Source organism: Patagioenas fasciata, chromosome 2 (genome assembly GCF_037038585.1).
Source record: "Patagioenas fasciata isolate bPatFas1 chromosome 2, bPatFas1.hap1, whole genome shotgun sequence".
NCBI classification, from domain to species: Eukaryota; Metazoa; Chordata; class Aves; order Columbiformes; family Columbidae; genus Patagioenas; species Patagioenas fasciata.
In genome coordinates, this window is record NC_092521.1 from 144,617,074 (window position 1) to 144,631,853 (window position 14,780).

At 36.2% G+C, this 14,780-nt stretch overlaps 1 protein-coding gene across 6 annotated transcripts in view; it reads right to left on the reverse strand.

The window, feature by feature from the left end:
• AKAP9 (A-kinase anchoring protein 9) overlaps positions 1 to 14,780 on the reverse strand; it is a 112,913-nt gene that overhangs the window by 38,289 nt on the left and 59,844 nt on the right. For all 6 annotated transcript variants that reach the window (XM_071805138.1, XM_071805143.1, XM_071805142.1 and 3 more), the window contains 4 exons: positions 14,145 to 14,285; positions 13,519 to 13,622; positions 12,628 to 12,833; positions 5,068 to 5,279 (listed from right to left, as the gene is read on the reverse strand). In XM_071805138.1, coding sequence (XP_071661239.1) covers positions 5,068 to 5,279; positions 12,628 to 12,833; positions 13,519 to 13,622; positions 14,145 to 14,285 — 663 coding nt within the window. The remainder of the gene's footprint in view (positions 1 to 5,067; positions 5,280 to 12,627; positions 12,834 to 13,518; positions 13,623 to 14,144; positions 14,286 to 14,780) is intronic.

Sequence of the window (14,780 nt, forward strand, 5' to 3'; positions counted from 1 at the left end):
GTAACTTCATTGGACATTTGGTAAGTTCTTTACTGAACACACATTCACAGATCACAATAGGAAGACTGACTCAGTACACAAGTCTAAGCAAACAGGCCTTGTCATTATAGTGAACTCCATGAGCCACCTGGCTAAATCCGTGTCTTTGTTCCGGCAAATTCCTGATTTATGAGTTTACATTAGATTCACCTTTATTTACATTGGAGTTTTGTAATAAATATGAGTAAGCCATCACGCACCATACACTTAGAATGGCTAAAAAACATTGCATAGAACTGGCAAAAGTTTTGATATAAACGGACACGAGTGGTCTTTCATGTCTTTTTCTCCTTAAGAAAATGTGACTTTTGAATATACCGAACAAGGCAGTAAGGCAATGCTTCTTCCAGCTCTGTCCACCCAACAGAATTATTAAGGATTTTTAGATTCTTCTCTGCTTGCCTGATGAGTATATATAGAATGTGTACTCCTGCAGATGTAGCATAATCTCACAGTGTCACTAACTTAAACTACTGCAAAGGCAACACTGAAATACATCAAATCGTGTATTTACTGCCTAGTTTAGACATAAACAAAGTAATAATTTCAAAATCAAAATTACAAAAGTAAAATAGTAAAGAAAGAACATTAATAAGTTTTGGTTACACAAAATATTCATCTAAGGTAACCGCAAACTGGAGTCAATTACCAAGAAGATCTCTGTTTCTCAGCTGTTAACATGTACAACCTCTTTGAGGGACACAAATATAAATTGTCAGAGCTGAAGTACACATGAGTTCTTAGTGTGGCTTAACAAGACAACTTATTTTGAGTAAGAACAATTTCAGAAAATGAAATAACATCTTTCCAGTTCCCCTCCACTTTGCCTTTCTTCTCCTCTTTAATACTGTGGATATTGGCATATATTTGTAAGATAGAAACTGTAGCAAAGCCACAGATGTTACTATCAACATATTCTTTCTCTCAGTTTCCTAAAATAAAAGCTTTCTCACTATATCCAGCTAAGTTAATTAGTATGATTGGCTTGCTTGAATATCTCAGAAAAATGGGTTAGTAACATTTCATAGAACATTGAACACAAAATTGCCCACTTACAAATAAAATTACACTTTGAAAAGAATGGCTGAATAACTGATACATTTTCTTTTATAATACACTGAACTAAAGATTTGATTTCTTTTCTACAGTATCCCTTTCTAGATGGACGTGACTCCTGTGACCTATTTATTCTGACAGGAATTAGGGAAAGATATAAATACCGAATTGGTTTGAGATATTTTAAAAATCACAGAGCATTCTTACTTCATTCTTGCATTTTGAAGTGGTTAATGAAAGACCCATCTCAGATGAAAGGAAAACACATGATAGGTTTACTGTACACAGACAACCACAAAAATGGCTTGCTCAAGTGCATCAAATACTCCAACTAAAACTCAGAATAGAAATTTTTCTCCAGTTCTTTTCAGTAATAACAACTCGCGATATTATTAAAAATATTGGAGGGCAAAACTAAAAACAAGCAGAAACATGAACATGTTTTTTCAAGAACAGAAATTTCTCTATGGGATCACTGGAAGCCATTGGGAAGCTTCTGCTACTTAACATTACTAGTCAGTGTACAAAAGCTATAAAGAAACAATTTTAACTGATTGCAGCCCTCCCCAACAAACATCACTGACAGTGAGAAAAATGCCATGTAATACGTATCATTGAAGTGCTTTAAAAAGAGAACTCAAATATCTATAATTCAATATATTTCTGTCTGCCAAATTTCCTTTGTTAGAAATGAACAGAGACAATTTTATAATCAAAACTCTTCCAGTGTCCATTAATAATTGTCTAGGAAAAAAGCCTGTCAGCAGTGCATAACAACTTTAATGATAGAGACAAGTTTCTATCACTTTTCACAGCATTCTCTCCTATTTAAACTGCTTTAAAATACAATTTCTTTTAAAATGTTTATACTTACTGAATAGGGAGGTGTAGGCAAGGAGATTTTAGAGACAACTTTTAAAATGTGCCCCTTGTTTTTTTGGCTGAAGTGAAAAATTGAAGTGTTTACAACTACAGAATTATTCTCATCCAAGTGTTCAGGGAAAGGAAAAGGGCATGGTAAAGGCACACGAGATTCGACCTCGTATGTATCTTCTTCTTGACCTTCAGTCCACAGACCATTAAAGAGATTAGATGCCCAGTAGGTGCGGTAAGAATCCATTCCAGAAAGTATCGCTGCTGCTGTCTTCTCGACTGTCCCATCGGTATTGTGCACTAGCTAGGCTGGTTTTAGAAATCCCTAAGAGGCATTTGCAAAAGAGCCCATACATTTAACAGTCTGAAGACCCAGATCAGCACTATCAGTTACAAACCCACTCAGAATCAGCAGGGAGCCGCAGATCACCTTCTCAAGCAGAGTAATTCAGAAGCGGAGTAATCCAAAATAGAGATAGGTGCAAGAAAAGTTTGTATGCTTACTCCTAAAAGTCCTTTGCAGGGAATTTTTCACATGAAAAAGCAACAGAAATCTTCCAGTAGCAGCTCAGAGGTAATTTCCACGGTAAGGCGGCGTACATTTTTTTTTACCTGCACAGGTACGCTGCAGCAGACAAGCAAGCTAGCAGAACAGAAACTAAAAGCGATTTTCCATCTCCACTACGGCAAATGAAAGAGAAATACAGATATGTCACTATTTGCCTTCATTCTCGTTCTTGGAGTTAACTCAGCGGGAAGAACTTTCTCAAATCTGCTAGTTTAAAGGTTTCCTGTTCGTATCTCCCAACTGAAAGAGTTCAGGGGAGTGGCCTGATTTATTTACCTATATATAATACGAGCAGGTGGAATTTGAATTAGTACACCCACTATACGCCTCGCCTGAAAAGATTCAAACCGCACTTCAGGTCTGAAAGTTTGTGTTCAGACAGGTCTCGGCTAGTTACTTTGAAGATTTTGCCAGGTTTTTCTCACTCTTTTAAGTTTATTTCATGAGATGGGTACATGTTTGTATGTACAACATGAGTGATTAAGAGGAAAGGTTAAAAATCTTTTCTGCCTGCAATTAGTTTTAGATTCTTTTTCCTACTCTGCAGTATTTTATAAAGTATTCAGTTTCTGAATATTTAAAAATGTCAGGTCATCTACAAACCCTTGGTACATACAGTCACTATATATAATCTAGTAAGCAAACAACAGACATTACAAAGCAGACAAGCTTGAATGCTTGCAAAGGACCTCTACAGAACAGCCAGAAAATATGTCAATATTTATACTTAATACTGCTGGGGGGGGGGAAGGAACGTGTAAACAGATTAACATGTTAGTAACTTCAAAAAAACCCAGATATGATCATCAGGGATAAATCCATATTTCTGTAATTCACATTTGTGAAAAAAATGTGTGGGTATGTGTTTGAGCCAAACCATAACAGTTACTGGTATTGGCAAAGTCTCAGCTACAAAGCTAAGAAGTGAAAGCAAACTTTCCTGATCAATTGCCTAGAATATACTGATTCCCTTCAACAGTATAATGAAAAAACTGTAGAAACACCAGTCACAAAACTACTGCCTTTAAAGATCAGCAGCAAAATGTTCAGAAAAAGGCAGCACCAAATGGAACAAATAATTGATAATACTTTTATAATTGCAGCATGAATTCTTAATTACTGTAAAACTTTGGAATTGTTTTTCCTTCTCTGTATCATCTTTACTTTAAATACAAGATTTCCTACAAATGTCTAACTATATATTTTAAGAACTCCACATATGGGAGTATACATGTATCCTTTTTTGTTATTATGCAATGCTAGGTAGAAAGCTGAAAAAATCCAAATATCTTTTTTTAATTTAACTCATGCTTGAACAGAAGAAAGCTGTTGCAAATAAATGCAACACAGAAACTGATTCACAAGATCCACCAGACTACTCCTACTACCCCCACCAGAGTTGGGGTTTGCTGAAATTGTATTTAAATTACTTTCAACTTTACTAAGTACAAATTAGTAATTTTTTTTAAGAAGAAAAGAATATCAACTTCATGTTTGAAGTATTTCCAAACCCAACAAATACTTAAAAGTTTAAAGCTTGTAAAGTATTAGATAACTGAACTTACATACTACTTTCATCATCACTGCTTTTTTCTCCTTCATTTCCAGTAGTTACGATTTACACATCTTACACCCAGAGACTTGCAATGACTTTTAAGTAATATCATTACTAGCTTCACTAATAGATGGGTCTGTAGCATGAAACAGACTGTATCCCTGGAATTAAAGAGCTGACTCTAAAGACCGAGTTATTCCAGGGAGACTGACTTAAAAAGTTAGTGAGACACAGAGTATTTACTTATATACATTTAAATTGTGATGTGCATCATCTAAAAGTAAAGCACCTGTTACAAGCAGAGCGATTTGAACTGAGACAGGTACACAGTTCCCATTTCATAAACAGGGAAGCACTTCAGAGAGCGACCAACCTCCCACCATACAAAGTACCCAACAGCAAGCAGAAAAGAGCCCCCATACACCCTTTTTTTTTTTTTTTTTTAGACTATTCATCAATCTCATACCTCACAGAAATATGGCAAAGCAGGAGCGAAGCCTCCTTTTCTCATAGCAAGGCGGCTGTGTGCTCACCCTGCTGTGTTTAAACCCTAGCTGGAGAAGAACTCCACCTTTCTGGCCAGTCAATTGACTAAAATGTTCATCAGGAGAACCGAGCACAGTTGTCCTTAATCCTCCCTCTTCACAAGGGCCAGCTCAATCTGCCTTGACACCTCCTGTCTCCTCTCTGGAGCGCGGCAGAATGCACATGACCCGTATGAGCAATGAAAGAGTGCCCTAGTTTGAGAAACACGCCCCAATTCAGGCTTCCTCTGCAGTCCAAAGTAGATTCCTAACATGGATCTAAACTCATCAGTTAAGCCACACTGGAGCAGATTTTTTTGGGGGAGGCACCTGAAGTATTGCTTCAGCTTTTGAAATAAACCTACAGGTTTTATGCTTATAAAAACACACTCATGAGAAAAACAAAGAAAAAAAATAATCAAGACACAAAATTCACTATTACATCACCCTACCTGATTTGAAGTTTCATTGATAGCTTCCAGAAGCTTTTCAACAGCCGCTTGTAGTCGAGAACTAATATTCAGAATGAGTTCTTCATTTTCAGGATCTATTTCCACTCCACTTTCTGCAAGGTGTTGGCTCAGTAGTCCTTCATCTGTTGCTCCTGACCACATGTTAATGTCATCATCTCCCATACTACCACTATGATACGAGGAACAGGATTCTGGAAGAACAATAGAAACCTTTTCACACAGACTCTTAGCACTTCAAAACATGAAAAACAGTACATCTGAGTTATGATTGGAAAGACAAGTCATAAAATGATTAAAATATTCGTATTGGTCACAAAGAAAGGGAAATACTGCATACTAAAACTTACACAAACAAGGTACACAATGTGTTAACTAAAAACAAGCAGAAGGAAGAGAGAAAAGGAGATACTAACAGGATATTAGATGTCCTTCCAGTATGCTTTTGGGCTCTGAGGCTCAGCTTCAAACCTTTGTTACTATCAGTAACCTTTCCTATTTTGAATAACTCTCAATAATGACTTGCACGATTGTCTTTAAAACATAACCAGGTAAAAAACCCCAGCCTGTCAATCACTATTTCCCCAATGCCCAGCTATGTTAGTGTGCATTACCACTAAATCGTTCTGTTAGTGATTCAAAATCACAGACTCAAACAAGTAAAGGGAAAGACAGGCAGGTAATTCACACACACCTTCTCAGGACAAACAGACCAGAATACAGAACATCCAAATTCAGCATTATTATTAGTTAAGTAAAAATTAATTAAAATGGGTAGTTGAACAAATCAAGTACGGTGCAGGTAGGGTGTAACTTTCCCTCCTGACAGAACACCCGGTACTCGCCCAAGGGCCAAGGCAGCTTAAGGGCATCAACCACTCTTGTCAAAAAGCAGGAGACACAAAGTTTGTGTGTGGTATTTATTAAACTGGCAGCAATTCATCGAGAAAACAGTAAATTCGCCATATTTAGAACTCAGGGCTGTATTTCAGTCAAACAAGTGAAAGCGAACTCCTGAGATGTTTTACAATCACACTTTCAGTATGAAATAATACAGTAGTAGGTCATGATAGTACATATCTATTGTTGATATTGTGTTTTACAAATGAAGACGTGTTATGTCATTAGTCTCCTAAATTTGAAGTGTCAGAAATAAAAGTCATCATGGAAAATTTTTTAAAATGACAGTTTCTTTTAATGAAATCTATTTCTGAAATACATTTAAAATAAAATAAATATTTTAGTGTGTTTCTTTAAAGAAAAAAAAATTATATGTCACTTTTGCCTAAGGTTTTCTCAAAAAAATCCTGCCCTTATTTTGTGGAAACAGTAGCATGACTGAATGAGGAAAGATTAGTCAATGCCTCTTTGGCAATAAAGTTGCCAGACTGGGTTATCTTTGAATTTGAGTTCCTCGTTACTCCATGAATTGAGACTGCTGAACTGGAACAGTTTGTTTAGTTACAGAAACTGAAATGAAATTATAACAGGTCAATTTTACAAATGGCCTTTAAAAATGTAGTTAGTATTCGTGTTGGATACAATTTCCTTATACTTGTTCTTGCCATTTAACCAGACATCCAAATAACATTGGAAATACGAGTCCTCCTGTTGATGTTGTTTGAGCCTAGTAAGAAAGTCAGATTCTAGTTTTCAGGTTTGTTTTTATTTTTAACAAGTTGCAACATGATTAACCACCTGGTTTACTTACTATACTTTCATAACTGCAAGCATTCTGATAATTATATTTATGCATTTACTTCATTATGGATGCAGCTGTATATATGACCTGTATACAACAAAATAATCCACAGCAATTTTAAATGAGAAAGGCTTGTTTTGTTTACTTTTATCTTATAATTGCGAAGATTTTTTAAGTGCAGATGTATTTAGTAATTTTTTTCTTGTACTTACACCCTTATTGTTTCATATCTCCTTTAGATATGTGAGATATAATGTTAGAAACTCTCTTCACACTCCAAAGGGAAAAAACAGAAGCACACTATATGCATGAATGGAATGAATAACCAGATGAATAGACTATACATTCACATGGCACCTTTCATCTACACAGGATTTCAAAGCACTTTAGAGTACTGTACTTTGGAACCTCAGTCACAAACTACTGCAGTGGAGTCACCCTGGCAGTGGCTGGCTGTCATTTTCTGCCAGTACATTCAATATTTGCAATAGGTTTGTATAACATAAGGGCTTTCCCATAACGTCCTAATATTCAACCCCCATGCAGTATCAGGAAGAGGCTGTAAAATGAACAATTTCATGGTTTTTATTCAATAACTTTCTGATTTCTCACCACCCAAATTTAGGTTGGCTTTGGGTGTCTCAAAATATCAATAGTGATGCAGAAGCTTTAATATCCTCAGAGCAGAAAGGACTTTCATTTAGGATGGACATTCAGCAGCATAATTATTTCCAAATGCTGTGCCAAAGTACTGCTTAAAGACTGGGTTGCAGGAAAACATATTCACTGCTGAGCCACCGACACACTTACTGCAGCACCTGATGCTCTCTGGAGGCCACTCATCTTAAGCACTGACCAGGTAAGACCCTGCTTAGCTTCAGAGATCTCACAAAATAAAAGCCCAAAGTACAGTAGCACAGCTATAAACAAGATAAAACAATGACATATTAGTTATTGCACAATCTAATTCTTTCTTGATGGAGCACAAATTATTTCTGTAATGTTCCTGTTTTCCTTCTCAGGGTTAACCCATAATTCATTTCGTATAACCCTTCTATTTTAGCAAATTATTTGCTTGAGAGGTACAGTTGAACTCTGCAATAATGAGTGTACGTCAAATACAAAAATAAACATTCGCAGTTTGTTGCAAAATCATCTGAACTTCTGGTTGTTTGGAAACTTTAAGAGAAAACTTAAAAACATTGATGCCTCCTCAGAATGTGATCCTTTAAAAGCCAGGTCCAGAACATGTCTCTTAAATTAACAGTATTGCTAATATTATAACTACTTCTTGCCACTGACCAGAGCAGTAGAATTTGGCCTTCAAGAACCAATGACAAGAATTTAAACTCTTGTTTTGTTTATGTCAGTTCTTTTGTACTTGTTTCCATTTCTTCTGGATAAATACAAAATAAAGCAATGTTAAACTATCATTCTGTTATATGAAAAATCGCAGAGCAAAACATCATAATTTACCTGAAATATAACTATAAAAATGAATAAGGAAAAAAAGAGCGTCCTCTAAAGTATAACTTGGCACATGGAAACTTTACTACTCTCAAAGACACAAAAAAGAAAACACGAAAAGTATCAAATGCATACAAAACCTATAATAATTCTTTTTATACTACAGGGTTGGCAACTCAAATATAAAAATCAATAGCAAATGATCAGTGTACACACCCATATTACAATTTCTGCAAAGTTGCACTTGAAAACAGTAGCTCATGTTAAATGCCTTCCTAACTGCAAAGTGAAAGTCTCCATATATTTTTCCCCTGAAAATGGTCTAAGTACACAGCATATTAGTACAGCATCTTTCCAGAAGATTTTCCATGGTGGAAGCAAGAAATAGAAATGTTGTCAAGTCTTATTAACCACCTCAGCACTTGCATGCCTAATGCACATTTTACTAATCCTTACAATGCAGTTCAATCTCCCATCCCAACAGAACTAACATGAAATTCTTGATCCCGTTTTTTTTATTAGCTGGTAAAAAATAAATAGAATATATCTGGCCCAAGTAAAAATGTCTTCTCCCTGTGTAAAGTCTACCCTTGTAACAAACAAACAACCAAACCACCAACCAAAACAAAACTAAAAACCAAACCACACAACAAAAAACTAACAAAGGTTCATATTGTTTCCTTTGCCACGAAGCTTGCAGTTCAGCACGTCAGATGTCATGGTCCACTAAATCTTTAAAAAGTGCTTAATTAGACAGTGCTTACTCAGAAGTTATGAGCTGCCAACTGACATTTATGAAGCAAAACAAATTTTGCATCATGGGGAGCTAGTATCTCAGTTTTCTCCTGGGATTCCACTGAGGAATTCAGGTTAGTGGTTACAAGCTGAAAACAGAAAAAAAATCAGTTTTACGGCAGTTCAGCGTACAAAGCTATTTACTACCTTGTTCCCGATACACTGTTTGGAAACAAGGACCTCAGAAAGCAGGTAAGAGGGTTAAATGTTCAAGGAATGCCATAACCCCGCAGGGTCCTTCAGAGCAACCTGCATCACTCTGCCCAAGGTCCAACACCTGAGGGAGGGGACAGCAAAGGCTCCCTCATGACGGTTCCTGCCCCAAATCTCCAGATGTAATTAACTCACCAGATTACTGAGCACAAATGTTGTTCACTTCCAATGCTATGTTTTACGACTGAAATTTGAACTTTACACACCCTGTTTGAAATAAAATCCTGCGTTAGCCAATAATGTAGGCAAGGTTGCAGATAAACTTCTATACGCTCTAATAAATCAGGTTGTGGTTATAAGTATGTGACCTAATGATTCAGCTTTTTGAAATGCTGAAACTCAGCAAAAACAGTAAGCTGAGTTTTGCTGGTCAGTAAATATGGATTACATTCAGAAGGTCAGAAGGAATTAATTCCATTCAACACACTGTTTTTTCTATTTTATTATTAGATTTTTATTAGTATTCCTACAAATTTCCTAAGTAATTAAAAAGGAAGATCTGTTTGGCTAGATATTAGAAAATACAATAACAGGCACAGGTCAAAATACATAAGCAGTGTGTACCTATTTCTTACCCCCAGAAAACAATGGGAAAAAAAAAATTAAAAGTTTATGTCCTCTTGGGCCATTCAGTGGAAGTCTAGGAAATTAGTAACAACAGTCCTGTTGCTGAAAACACTAACAGAATTCGTGACCTATTTCTATTTGAAGAAGGATCAAATACTTCAGCTGATGAAACAGTACGACTGCTGCTGTGTCTGACCCCAGTGGCAGAACTACAGACACAGCAAGGACGCTGTTGCATCATTTTGAAAGGGAAAAAAAGAGAACTGTGAATACAACCTCAGGGATACACTACAAACTATACATTCACTGATTATAGCCACTGTAAGCTCAAGTTTTCTTAATTCCCCACTCTTTTCTTCGGTTTCGCCCCTTGTCATAATTACTTCTGAATGTAAGGACACATGCAAAAAAGAATCCTGGAATAAACGACTGGTACGCGGGCAGCTTGAATGCTGCTCTGTGCCGAGTGTCTTTCCAGTAACAGACACACTGCTTTGTTACAGAACAGTGACACTTTACATGCTGCTTCAAAATACACTAAAAGCCAACACAACAGTTAAAACAGTCAACCTTCAGCACTGGCAGAATAGAATAGAATTATCTATTTAGGAGAGCACTTTCCCACCAGGAGGTCTCACAAGAAACTAACAATAAATCCCAACTCCATGGGCTGTTGTGCATGTACACAGTTGTATTACAAAAGCAAGGCATAAGTCTATATTGTACCCACCCAAAATACCAAATAAAGGTGCTTTTTAAACTGTGCTTTTCTACATATATGCAATGCAAGTAATCCATGTTAAGAATTGTTACTGCCAATAACTAGTGATAAATACAGGTATACACATCGCTGTGCAGGAGCAAAAGGCGAATAAATGTACTGTGCACTATACGTGCCTGTGCAGAGCAAGCACATACGAGAGTACTGAGGTAACCATTATGTATGAGCACTCAGCATATATAGTTATGTATTTGTTATCTGAGAAAAGGGAGCAATATTCTCACCACGTAAGAATGAGGGAGAAAAGCAACAGTGCCTGCTCTCTGAATAGGCACAGCATAGCCATGAACTAGGTTCAGTGAATGCACTGGAGAACACCACAACACACAGAACTGACAACCTGTGAGCGCTGCCTTCACAACCAGAACACATTGGTATTTCTTTGGGCAACGTATGTTGTGAAAATCCCAATGGTTTTTACACACCTCAGACTATACAATGAGAACACAAAGAATACAAAGAATATTTATAAACTGCTGGGTTTAATATAGAAAACTTATTTAAGGTACAGTTTATATAGATTTTAAGGCTACCTCAGAACACATGAGGAGGTGCAGGTGAACTCTGAGCCTGGTCATTGCTCCTTTTACCATATGGCTAGAAGACTGTGTGGAAAATAGTTGCCAGTAGCTGAAGATACTTTTAACTACTTTAACATAAGCAAACTCTGTTCACTTCCCATCCCAAAGTAAAGTGCAAGAATACTTCCCTTTGAAAGAAGTGATTCCTTCAACTACAATCTTTAGGGTCTCCTGGACAAGTATAAAAAATAAAGGCCAGAAGCTTTCAAAACATAATTTTCCTCACAATTAAATACAGTGAAATGCGCAGAAAACAAAAGTTATGAGGTTTTTTTAATGAAATGGCATTAGTAGCATGAGTGCTGTTAACTTGCAAAATTCAAGAACTCTTAGACTACATTTCACCACAGATAACCTTTTCAGTAATCAGCTAAGATGTCACTGTGCTACAAAGTCATACATAATGTCTTAACTTGCCGAAGGCTAAGTGTAACCTATATTATAAGCTGGAAGGAATCAATAATATTTAATAATCTGTATTTTTAATGAAAGAAGTTCATCTTCATTCACCATTTGTATAACTACTTTGTAGTAGACGCTTTCTTAAAACTGAAATGTAGTATTTTACTTCAATTTTTTTTCCTCATTCACCATAGTTGTAATTCCAGCCAAATCCAGATGTGTTTCAGGCTGATCTGTTGTACATTGTCACCCAAAAGATCCAGGATGAATGTACACAACCTAAATGGTACCTAAATGGCAATGTGACAGAGTGCCTCTTCTTGCCCAAAAGAGAAACGGACATACACTGTCCCAGTACAATCACAAGAAATTAATCAGAGTCTGGGAGAGTTCTTAGACACTGGTAAGCAATGAACTCCAATGTTAAAATACTCCTTTAAGCTTGTGCCAAGTAGCACTCCTCCAAACAGCTGACGGGCAAGCCTTGGAAGTGAGAAAGTTCCTGGAACTGTTTCTAAAAGGCTATTTGCATGCAATCATCCTCTCTAGGAGGCTAAAGCAGCCCAAAGGCATATATATATATACTGGCAGTCCCACGACAGCTGGCCCCAGTGACCAGTAACATCCCTATGTATGTTAAGTGAACTAGCGTCTTTGACACTAGTTCCCAATCCCCATACATACAGAGGAAGGTGTAAAGTTGCTGGAAGATGCCATGAAGCTATGTTTCAATCTCTTTCTCTTTGCCTCCTTCAATGGGAACATATTTATTTTTGTATTTCTTAATAATTTTCCCATTTTCTTCCAGGCTTTCCAACAGGACCCTAGATCTGAGTTGTAACTGGCTTGGAACATGACGCAGACAACACCTGAAATGTTGTCTCTTAAGTAGATATATGCATTCAAATTACAAGTATTTTTAAAAGAAAAAAGTTTATTTTTAATTAAAAATTTCAAAACTAAAGTTATTTCAATATATAATAAAAGTATGTAAATGCTACCTGTTATGAAACAGGAAACCATGCAAGTAGTACCTTTTTCATACCCCACATGGATACAAGGTTTTACTGACTCTTCTGTTTCTGTGTCCCATCCAGCTGGTTTGGAAGGTTGGACTTTCCCAGTCTGATCCAGTAACCTGAGAACATGGCGACCAATTGTCTCCTCCATGGCCACAGTTGTCTTCACAACTTCTAAAAGTATCTTCATGAGCTTCTCATTAGCCTTCTGAAAAATATCCCTGCAGGACAGAAATTGATCAGTCCTTTGATCTTCCCCTGCTTTCAAAGTGTTTTTTACCCCTTATACATCCTTGCAACCAGGAAAGACTTGCAGTTGAAACAGTAAAATTAAGATTTATTTTTGAAGACTAAAACCCACAGCATATACATAAATTGTAAAGGCACATTTGTGTTAAAAGTAATTCCTTTTACAAAATATGTAACAAGCAAAACTATTTATCAATATTTGTACTTTTATCTTGGTACTTTATCTAGTTATAATTTTAAAGCAGAGGTCTACATTTGCCTGGTATTCAATTCAAACTTACTCTCTTCTCAAAATGAGGAGACCTGCACAGATCAAAAAAGTTACTTAATAGTCAAAAGCTATTATCAAACACAACAACTATATTCATATAAACTTATTTCATATATGTACCTACAATGTGTATCAAAATACATGTGTATGAATAATGTATATGATTCTTTATGTGTGCAATATGAAAGATACAGTAAAATAGGCTAAGATTTGTCTCTATTACATTTTTAGGCTTTATAAAAAATAAGACGTTACATCTGAAGTATGTAAACTTAAAAATACCATTATCATCTGTCAGAATAAAGCTTATAAATATTAATTTAACAACACTAACATGATTCTCAAATTTTTTGAAAAAATAATGTTTTCTTAACAGTTCTAAGCACCTTTCTTTAGAAAGAAGAGCTGACGATGTTTCATCAGGTTTTCTTCCTCCATCTTCATCCTCAAAGGTCTGCTCTCTAACATCGTTTTTGTTTTCATTTTCATTCTGAGTAAGTTTTTGCAGAGGGAGAGAGGATAGAAAGAACAGAAATCCTGTCATGCCGGAATCAACATATTCTTCTTACATTCAGTTTGTTAATGTTTGTTAATGTTTGTTAATAGAACTGCACCGAATTACATATCAAGAAACACTCTTCCTATGTGGAAAAATTAACTAAAACAAAACAGGAAATCCAAGGCAGGGCCTATGAGAAAGAACTCTGTAAGGCTGATTAAACAGTCCTCATACTTTCTGCTGGGTGTTGCTATAGCAATATGAAAATGCAAGTTCACCTGAGTAAATAGCTACAGTAATAACCCCAACCTTCAAACTGTTTAACTAGCTTCTGCTTACCTGAAGGAAAAAAACATGTCTACCAGTACCATCTCTTGATTCTTAAACCTGCTCTGTTCAAGCAATATCCAACATCTTTTAAGGAAATATGTTACATAAAAAGAGTTGCAGCGTAAAGGAATCTTGCTCGTTTTACATGCCACAGCTGCTAAGAAAGTCAAAGTCCATAGTTACCTCTGTCTGTGTGCTATTGTTCTGTAGCTCACAAAACAGCCTCTCTTTTCCGGGTACAGAATGTTGTTTTAAGGATTCCAGTTCTTCTAAAAGCATTCTCTCTCTCTCCGCAACCAGGCTGTCATTCTCCATTGAGACACGCTAAGAAAGAAGTGTTATAGAGGCACACAAATTTTTTAAGCTTCTGAGAATTAGACAGTCCTGTTGCTTCTAATTTTTTACATATTTTGCACAATGAAATTTCTGTTCACTTTAAATGGTTATAGAGACATTGAAAGCTTTCTGGAATGGAATACAGCTAATAAATACCTTTGGTACCTTACACTTTTAAGATTTTCATACAGTTTGTATACTCTTTATGAAACACAGGGGTCACAATGCAAACTGGAAGGTTAATTCCTAAACGCTACATGCTACAGTATGTGTTTTGAACAAGAAATAGATGAAAAAGAGTTATTTTTATTAAAAAAAGTCTACACACACTCTCTTTTAGAAGAGCTAGAAGTGTTCACAGCTTAAATGCAATGCGTATATTCCTGTGTGGCTCTTAAAGATAAACCATCCATGGCATTAAAAACTGGAAAATAGCCAGCAGCATAAGTTCTACTTATGTTTTTCATCACTTTCAGGAATTGG